The sequence below is a fragment of the Hetaerina americana genome, unplaced genomic scaffold, assembly GCF_022747635.1.
Source record: "Hetaerina americana unplaced genomic scaffold, ioHetAmer1.1.p SCAF_1, whole genome shotgun sequence".
Taxonomy (NCBI): Eukaryota; Metazoa; Arthropoda; class Insecta; order Odonata; family Calopterygidae; genus Hetaerina; species Hetaerina americana.
The window spans coordinates 32,884,545-32,893,703 of record NW_027286069.1 but is presented as its reverse complement, the minus strand read 5'-3'; the positions used below and the strand labels follow the sequence as shown (position 1 = coordinate 32,893,703).

Genomic DNA, 9,159 nt, shown 5'->3' with positions numbered 1-9,159 from the left:
TAAAGAGGATATCAGATAAAAATCGCGGATAATTCCTTCGGGCAATCTCGCCTAAAAATTAAAGTGGTACGATTTTCAGAGCACCATAACTTCGTGGTAAACAGGGAGGGGAAAAGGACTGCACCCCTAATCGAGATTTTCACGTGCCATAGTTAGGGCATAGTGCAAGGTAAGCTTTATCCTCATCTAAACCAATCAATCTTCTGAATGATCACAGACTCTTGTTTGGGTTTTAGACCAAGCCTTAGCTAAAATGATCATATTTAGATACTCAATCGCCGATTTATTGCTTCATTTCGATTAGACGCTCGCAATAGGTTAAAAATGCCACAAATTCAATCAAAATTATAATTATGAATTAGGCATGTACACAAAAACGACTACAAGTATATTCCAGTTCATAATCATTTGTCACTACATAAGTGACTTATAACGAGGATCCAATTGGATAAAAATTGAAGAAAAGCCAAAAATATGAAGATGGATCAAAGAGCAAATACGCAAGATAAATTGGGCATACGTAGGCGCCCATCAAAAGACAACGGTATTATCACGAATCGGGAAGAAGACAGAGTTACTGATTGCAAGAAAGAATGAAGGACTAGATACAGTTATATCTCATCGCCTCATAAACAGGAAAAAAATGTGCACTTTTTGTTTTTTTAATGAGAGAATAACTAATTCCAATCAACCATCTTCTTACTCCAAAAAATAAATGCAACAGTTCAAAGTGTACATCTCAGTATTTTAAAGTGATTTTTATTTTTTTCATGCATTTTTTAACGTGGTCCCGTATGATGACGATCACGTATGAAGGCGTTGTCACTCGGGCCTTCGCCTTCCCCTTGTCCCTCATCGCCTCACTTCACCATTCACTGACGCAAAAACCCTCTCTCCCTCTTTCCCACAGGACCCAAAGACTCCTGCGATGACCTCAAATCATCCGACCTCAAAGCCTCCATGGAGCATGGCGGGGGCGCCGGGGGGGGACAGCTCCCAAACGGAGGCGGACGCCCTTCGCCGGCGGCCTCGGCCGCCGCCCCCCAGGGCGTGGTGGGGGCGGGGGGGCCTATGTGCGACGGCTCTCCGCCGCAGCCGCCGAGCGGCCTCGGGGGCGGAGGGGGTGGTGGTGGGCCCGGCGGCGGTGGGGGCGGCGGTGGGGGCGGAGGTGGCGACGGAGGGGACAAGGGGGGCGGGGCGGGGGCAAAGCAGAAGCGCCACCGCACGAGGTTCACGCCGGCCCAGCTGAACGAACTGGAGCGATGCTTCGCAAAGACGCATTACCCGGACATATTCATGCGGGAGGAGATAGCCATGAGGATAGGGCTCACGGAGTCGAGGGTGCAGGTGAGTGACTCAGCCTTCTGTTTTATTCGCAATTTTGTGCCTGCAGAGGGTAGATCCAAACACCGAGATCATTTTATCCTCCCCTCCCTCCCTCGGAAGTTTCTGCAACGCAGAGCAGAGTGCCTTGATTGTAATTATTTCAAAACTTGGCCCAAATCTCCGAGGCTCCCGAGCTTGGACTTCGGTGAAGAGGTATATTTTTAAGAGCAGTTGTTTAGGAGTAAAAATAATGAGGTTGAAACTGGAATGCAAGAAAAATATTTAAGTTCCCAGCTTGGAACTTAAAGTCCACCAATGAATAAATAAAAATAATTTGATCTTATAAAATTATTGAGAAAAAAACAACACATGCACTCGAACCTATGACCCTATATTTGTGTCTTTATCTGAAAATCGAGTATTTTTGCTACTAAAAGAATTGAAATGCCTGACGAACTAGTGCGCAAGATGATTTTAGCCACTCTTGTGCACCATATTTAAAATGATGAGCCTTCAATATGCAAGATATGCACAAATACAGGCCGTAAGGATAGGGGTCGCCGGAAGGAACCTGCGGTAACACGCACAAATGTAATCACAGCCTCCGTTACGTAAGTTGGGAGGTAATCTCATGGTTTGAATGAGTTGGTATTAAACGCATTTTAGTGAGACCCGGAATCATAAATTATTTACGGTTCCGGAGCACTTTTCATACCGATCATCAATCTTTCGCCGGGATCACTCAAATCTAGTCATTTAAATAGAATGCATTTTTTCAGCTAATATTCATGATAAATATTTAACCAATCCCCTATATAAAAACCGGAATATTAGTGATTTTGAATTTTTCCTCTCTAGGGAGGAAGAAAAGAAAATCGAATGATTCTAGCGCCTAATAACATTTTAATTTTACTCTTTTGCTAGCAGGTTATAGATTTGAAGATTATAAATACTTGAAATACAAGATAAAAACGTGGCAATAACTATTCGCTACTACTATACATGTACTACACATTCGCTACTCTATACTCTTTTCTCCATATGAAATTCGAAGTTCTTTGATGAATGTAAATTGATTTGTCGCATCTTCCAAGGCTGAAAGAAATATTTTCATGTGTGTTGGCTAATGGAGCGGGATACCCATATCTGTAGAACACTAGAATATATGCAGACCTCCAACACACTGATAGCTTAATTCCCCATACTACTCGACCATATAATGTCTTGTAGGGCAGGGTAAAATTTTGTATGCAAAATCTGCCCCTTGCGACACGATTATCGCCATTTAATTAGACATATACGTAAATTTAAAATAAAACAACCGAAAATACTATTATACGAGTGGTGGGAGTTATGATTTAAAACTAAAATCCCTGTCACCAAAAAGAAGTTTCTTTGTTTTAGAAGTCCACATTAGGAGTATTCAGAGAGAAAACATACTTTGTGAAGCAACGTAAAACCGTTTAAAAAATTAGTAACTTGATGAATAGAAGATTAATGCTAGGAATACAGGTAAGCAACGTACTGGCGTAAATTAAATGTAGCGTCGTGGATCCAAGATTGCTTGTGCGCAGCTGCATTCATTCCGTTAATTGCAGCATTCTCTCCATGGATTTTATTAATGTTATTCTGATTTAGAAGACAAAGATTGTTACATTAGCTGAGTGAGTATTAAGACAAGAGGAAAGGAATGATAATGGATAATTATAGCTTATTAAGGAACACAGAGCCGAAAATTTTGGAAACTATTTAATTGACTTGGGAGGTCGGTAGGAATGAGCATATTTGTTTGGTGCTCCATTCTAATAACAAATAATCCCAGCAAAGGATGAGACACTGATCGTATTTAAGTATTAAGGATTAACCACAGGCTTATACAAATTCATCTCCAATCAAAAAAGAATATTTTGTCAATTTCAATACATACCATACTTAAAGTTACCTTATAATAAAATGCCAAGCGGCAATTCGACGAATGCAAATATTAATACCCTTCACATAGCGAAAAAGACTTTGAGATAAAAACATTTTCATAATCATTCCTTATCAGTCAAACGAAGGGGTTATGGAACGATACTACAAGGCAAAAAGCGGGAGAAGAGTTTAGGGTTTACAATTCAGGCAAAGAGATAAGAGAGAGGATCAATAAACTTACGCTTTGGCAGAAACTCGCTTGGTTTCAACTCCATATGTATTATATTATTTCAAATGTTCATTATCCCCAAATACGCGTTCAAAATTCGTAAATTGAATTATTCTTCATGAAAAACAACACGCAAATAATAATATTGTGGCGCTTCCATTTTTCCGGTTTGGTCAATCATCGGGGTGTTTTGTGTCTGGAACTCCAAATCCACTCGCTCCGAGACCGAAATTTTCCAGGGAGAGAGCCTGAGCAACTACAGAGAATATTATGATCAGCGTAAACCGGAGAGATGAACGCGAAGGGTGGACACGGAATAAAATATCTGCGGCCCAGTGATTAATTGATTAACCTCCGCATAAAATGTGGAACTTGCTTGGGGATAATAAGCTTTCATCCAGGTAAACCCCCGTCAATCAAACAACCGTGGATCACATTTTTATCCCCTGAAAAAATATATATTTTCTCTCTGCACTTTGAAACAAAAAGGCTACGTAAAATGTTTTTGCATTGACACGAGTTGCGTGGATGGAGAAACCTGGTATACACGATGAGAGAGAGGGTGTAAAGGGGAGAGGGGAAGAGAACAAAAGAGGTAGGTGATGATGCCGTCGGGAGAGGAGGGGTTGTTAGAGGGGAAGTGCTTGCCCAGACGAGAGCGTGGCCCTCTGGATTATCAATGTCGTCGACGGAGTAGCAACTTATAATCCCCCCGGATATCACTGCCGAGAGAGACAGTGGCGAAGGGAGTAACCTTCCCTCGCACCCTTTTCACCACGCTCCCCCAGCATCATTGCCTCTACGCACGTACGGGTTTATACACACGGCATTTATACACGTGCGCGCTCAGACATAGTATAAACATGCGCGTGGGCATGTGGGTGTACCTACGAGGGAATGTACACGAATTGCAGCGGAGGTCCATTGCGATTCCTGGCTCGGAAAAAACCGAGGGCACGCCAGCTCCGCTGACGTGGCCTTTATAATTGTTTCCCCTTAAGTCCCTTTGGACTCTTGAGCCTCTCCCTCCAGACACACGTCGGGGGAGGGAATTGAATCTTTGGCGGAGGAGCAGCGATGCGAGACGAAGGGGGCCGGATGATGATGGGGAGAAGTGAGCGCTAATTCTCATATCTCTGTCTCTCACTCCCCCGCGCGCTCGCGGGGATATCTTCTGGTTTTCATTTCAATTACGATTCCCTTTTGCTTCAATTAAAGCAGGTGGGCCGGATGATGAGGGCTTTAAATTATTCGTCACAGTTACCATTTTACGAGTTTCTTCGAGAGACTTTTGCGAGGTGCGAGATTGTCCTAAGGAGCTCAGATGATCAAATCGAAAACCTAAAATTACCCCAGAAAGAAAATGATGGGTCACGTCTGGAAGCTGCTGATCTCGACTGTAGATATTTCTAAAAACACAAAGAATTATTGAGCTTTTAAAAAGGAATGAGGAAGATGAACTCTTATCAGAGAGCTCTTCTATAGCTAATTTTGATTGGATTACCTGGAGGTTTTAACAGCCTTCTATAGGTGTGTGTATAAACATATATATATTTATATTCATTCGCATGGATACAGATATAAGGAAAAGGGATAGGAACACATGTAAATGACAAACACAGTAGAGGTGGAGAAGGCGGAATCGAGCAGATCACAAGTGGAAAAATATTCCCCTGACCGGGACTTGAACCACAGATCTTTCGGCTTGCCGATGCTCTAACCTCTTCAGCTATCGAGGAAACGGATATTAACTAATTACACTGAATTCCGCGGGGATTTATGCAACCAACCGCCCCGATTCTTTGGCCAGGAGATGGCATTCGGGAGTTGTTTACGATGCGTGGTTCAAGCACGTCGGGCTTAGTACTGTGTGAACTCTACCATCACCTACCAAACCGATCTTCGGGTTGATTACTGTGTTTATGGTTTATGCGGGTTGCGGTAGACCAGGGATAGAGCGTTGGATGACCGGAGGGCCCCGGTTCAATTCCCGGGAACCTGCAGCTCCACCCAAACTGTGTGATTTTTCGGGGACCAGACCTTCCTGGGAAACCATAACTTGCACAGGGAAAGGAACTGGCCCATCAAATATCTCTCAAAACGAATTAGAATTAAGTTAATCGTGGCGGAAATTAACCATAAAATTCAAAATATTAAGATGTTGACTGTAATACCATGCGCATGATTTCACAACAACAAAATTGATATAATTTAAGCAGGAAAAATAGATTATTTTAACAACTGTAATAAGGAATAAATTTCAAGAGATTAATGCAAAATTAATACATGAATATTTTGGCATGAATAAAAGTATTTTATAGAACAGTGAAAACTGTAGTTATCCAAACGGCATACAGAAATTAGGAAATGATGTATATAAAATAGTTCATTCGCTATGTAATAGTTAGTCACTAAAACGCGTTATCGCGAAAAATTATGGAGATCACGACAATGATATGTACCCATTTTACTCCCTCCCTTCCCGGACCCCATTGTTTCTTTAAGGGCATTGGTTTGTGTAATCCCGCAACAAGAGGTCGTCTTTCTGAACACGTACACAACTGCTCTCTCTTACTCAGCGGAGGAATCTTGACCAAAACGAATTCCAATACTTTTCCTCCGACGCTGTTATGAGGAGGGTGTTCGGAGATGGGGGGACGAAAGCGAACAAGCGGACGGTAGACAAAAGGGTATTACGGAAAGAAGGCGTGAGCGAAAGAGGAGGCGAGAAGGGAAAAGGGAAGAAAAGAGAGCGCGTGAGGAGGCGCGGAAGTAGAGATGCTGGAGAAGTGGGGCGGTGGCAGGGAGAAGGAAGTGAAGGAGGAGGAAGAGGGCGAATGGGAGAAAGAGAGAGAGAGCGTGTGTGTCCGGGCCCGCTTTAAAGGGCAGCCAGCGCACCACCGAGGGAAGCGCCGTGGCTCACGCTTCTCACATCGCGTCCCTAGGAAGGCTAATTGGTAAGGGAAACATTGGTGAGGAGAGGCGGACTAGCGAGAGAGTGTGGGACGGGGGTGGAGGGTAGGTGAACGAAGGGGGAGAGTGGATAGGGAGAGGGGGGCGAGGTAGGAATGCGGTGGACCGAGGGCGGCGGGTCTAGGGGAGAGGCCGGCGAGATCACGAAAGGGGGGAGAGAAAAGATGGAAGGAGGGGTGACGATGCTCATGCGAGAGAGAATGACGATCCCTAGTACCTTGGCGTCTCGTAATGAGGTTGAATAGCGCGGTGAATGAAGTTCACGGCATCCACTTCGTGTCCATGACTACCGATCGCTAGTGTCTCAAGTTTTTACGACAGCCGCTAAGTTTGTGATTTGCAAAGGCATGTACAAAGGCTAGTAGTAGTCGAAAAACTTGCAAGTCTCTTTTAATTCCTAGTTGTGGTACCGTTTACGTTCTATCTATGGCGATACATATAAATCGAGTGTCGATATTTCTTTTGCTTTGTAGAATTTATTCTCAAATTTGTTCCAGTGGTTTTCAAAAGTTATCGATCCGTTGTATTGTAACACCTCAAAGAAATTTTTTTTGGGTTCAAGACAACAAAACTATCCAGAAATATGAGAATGGGTGATGAATTTCAAAAGTAGCTATGAGTTTCACAGCCGATATTTCGAGACTTTAAAGTCTAAAAACATCCAAAACATTAGGTTTTCAAAATGTCTGACAGCTAACTATCGTGAAGAGCTGTATAAATGATCTACTTCATCAATCGACGTAAATAAATAATTAATATCGACCATTTAGTTTGTTTACGTTAAGTGAATGAGACTTCTACTTTTCATTAATTTTAGCGAGCAACGGAACAAAAAAATGTTTTTAACGTTCACTTACTGATAAAAACGTTCTCTACTTTTTGATATATTGATATCTTATATTGATTCAATACTCGCGGAGAATCTGCTTAAGCACTCTCCTCCTAGAGATCTTACTCCAAAAAAGTAAGTTCCCAACACTATCCCTACCACCAACAGTTACAAAAAACGTATTCAGTAACTCAGTCAAATGTCGACAAGTACACTAAATACTTCAGGTTGCCATAGTTCCGATCATTCTTCATGTAGTCCCTTTTGTTTTTCATTCACGCCATTGCTCGCTTTACATGCTCGTTTTCCTCGCCTATTTCCTCCGTACATCTAGCAAAGGAAGTAGGTTGTAGATGCACCATAACCCTTCAACAAATTATTTCTCTTAGAAATCCCACGATACCCTTATATATTCTTTGGAACTCACTTAACTTTCTCTTATACCCATCACTTAAATCACCTCAATTTCCCTCGCTCCAAATGAACAATTCCAAGTATCCTTGGGTTCTAATCTCCTTTAAATCTCATATTCATCAATTTAATGCCACTCTACCAATTAAATCGTTTAATATCTCCTTAAGAACACAGTCACTAATTTATTTGTTCCCAAAAATGTGTTTTCTTCCCAAGGGCATCATAGTGATATCTCTCGAGGCGCTACCGCTGAGTCAATCTCTTCAACAAACCCTCATCAGTTTTTAATATAGCTGCAAATGCAATAGAAAGTTTCGATTTAAGTTTTCATTTGCTATTTTATTTATGACATTATTCTACACGAGTTAAGGTTCCCTCAATCCTCCTCAATCCAACCCCCTTCCTTCTCCTCAAAGTAACTAATTTTCCGGCTTCAAGTCTTGAGCGATGTTCTCTTTGTTTCGCGCAACGAATGAAGGAACCGCCACGTGTAGACGAGGCCGAGGTCGTCGCCGAACTCTCCCAGGTGAGACGAAACGCTTCCTCCTTACGCCGTTCGTGGTCCACGTGACCGAGGAAAATGAATCCTCTCAATTTCGGCTCGCGGGGCATTTTTACGATTCTGCTGCTGCTGCAGACTGGATGGGACAGGACAAGGATATAAGGAGGACGGAGGGGTGCGAGCGAGTGACCATGGGTGGTCTCCATCCCACCGAATGCCATCCATGCCTATACGCTTATACTTCCCGCCCACCCTCAAATCTTCTTCCAAAGACTAAGAGCCAAGTGAGCTTTCCTCCACCTGAGCCCCTTGGTGGAAAAAAACGAGGAACTCATGGAGGGATGAGGGGGTCGAATGAGGTCCGGGGTTTTTGGATGGGTGACGGCGGACGCCTTTGACGAGATCCTAATCGTAGCCTAGAATACCGCAATCAACATAGATCCCTTCCTGGTGTTGTGGAACTCTTTCTTTACAAAAAATACCGATCCGTCCATTCATGAAGGCCCCGGTGCTTCGAGAGCAAAAACTCGAGGAGTGTGATGTTTTATTACGTCAAGTATATTATATCCTCCTGCATATTTCGAGTATCTGATTTTCAATTTTAAAGGAGGTAAAGGCAACATTTAAATGCAAAATGAGGTAAAACAGCGAATTCACTCAAATGAGTTACATTGAGATTATCGATCGATTATATAAAATCGGCGTGGAGGAAAAATAAGCTGATTGTATCAAAATTAACAATCTGATCAAAAAGGTAATACAAAACATGCACTCCAGTGTGGGAAAACTTCAGAAGAAATATCAGAATAAAGGTGTTATAAGGATAGCGTATAAAAAACTTCTGAAATCAATTGAAATCATAAAAAATACTCACATAGATATATTTTTTTGCCCTTTATACATACAGCTTAACAGTAATAAATTTCACTATTTAAGACACATTTGATGACACTAGCACGAATAATATAACAT

General features: G+C 42.3%; 1 protein-coding gene across 1 annotated transcript in view; it reads left to right on the top strand.

Moving 5' to 3' along the window:
• The first annotated feature begins 960 nt into the window (after positions 1 to 960).
• Positions 961 to 9,159, top strand: part of LOC139697355 (homeobox protein orthopedia-like) — a 77,296-nt gene continuing 69,097 nt past the window's right edge. The window contains exon 1 of the mRNA XM_071596024.1: positions 961 to 1,347. Coding sequence (XP_071452125.1) covers positions 961 to 1,347 — 387 coding nt within the window. The remainder of the gene's footprint in view (positions 1,348 to 9,159) is intronic.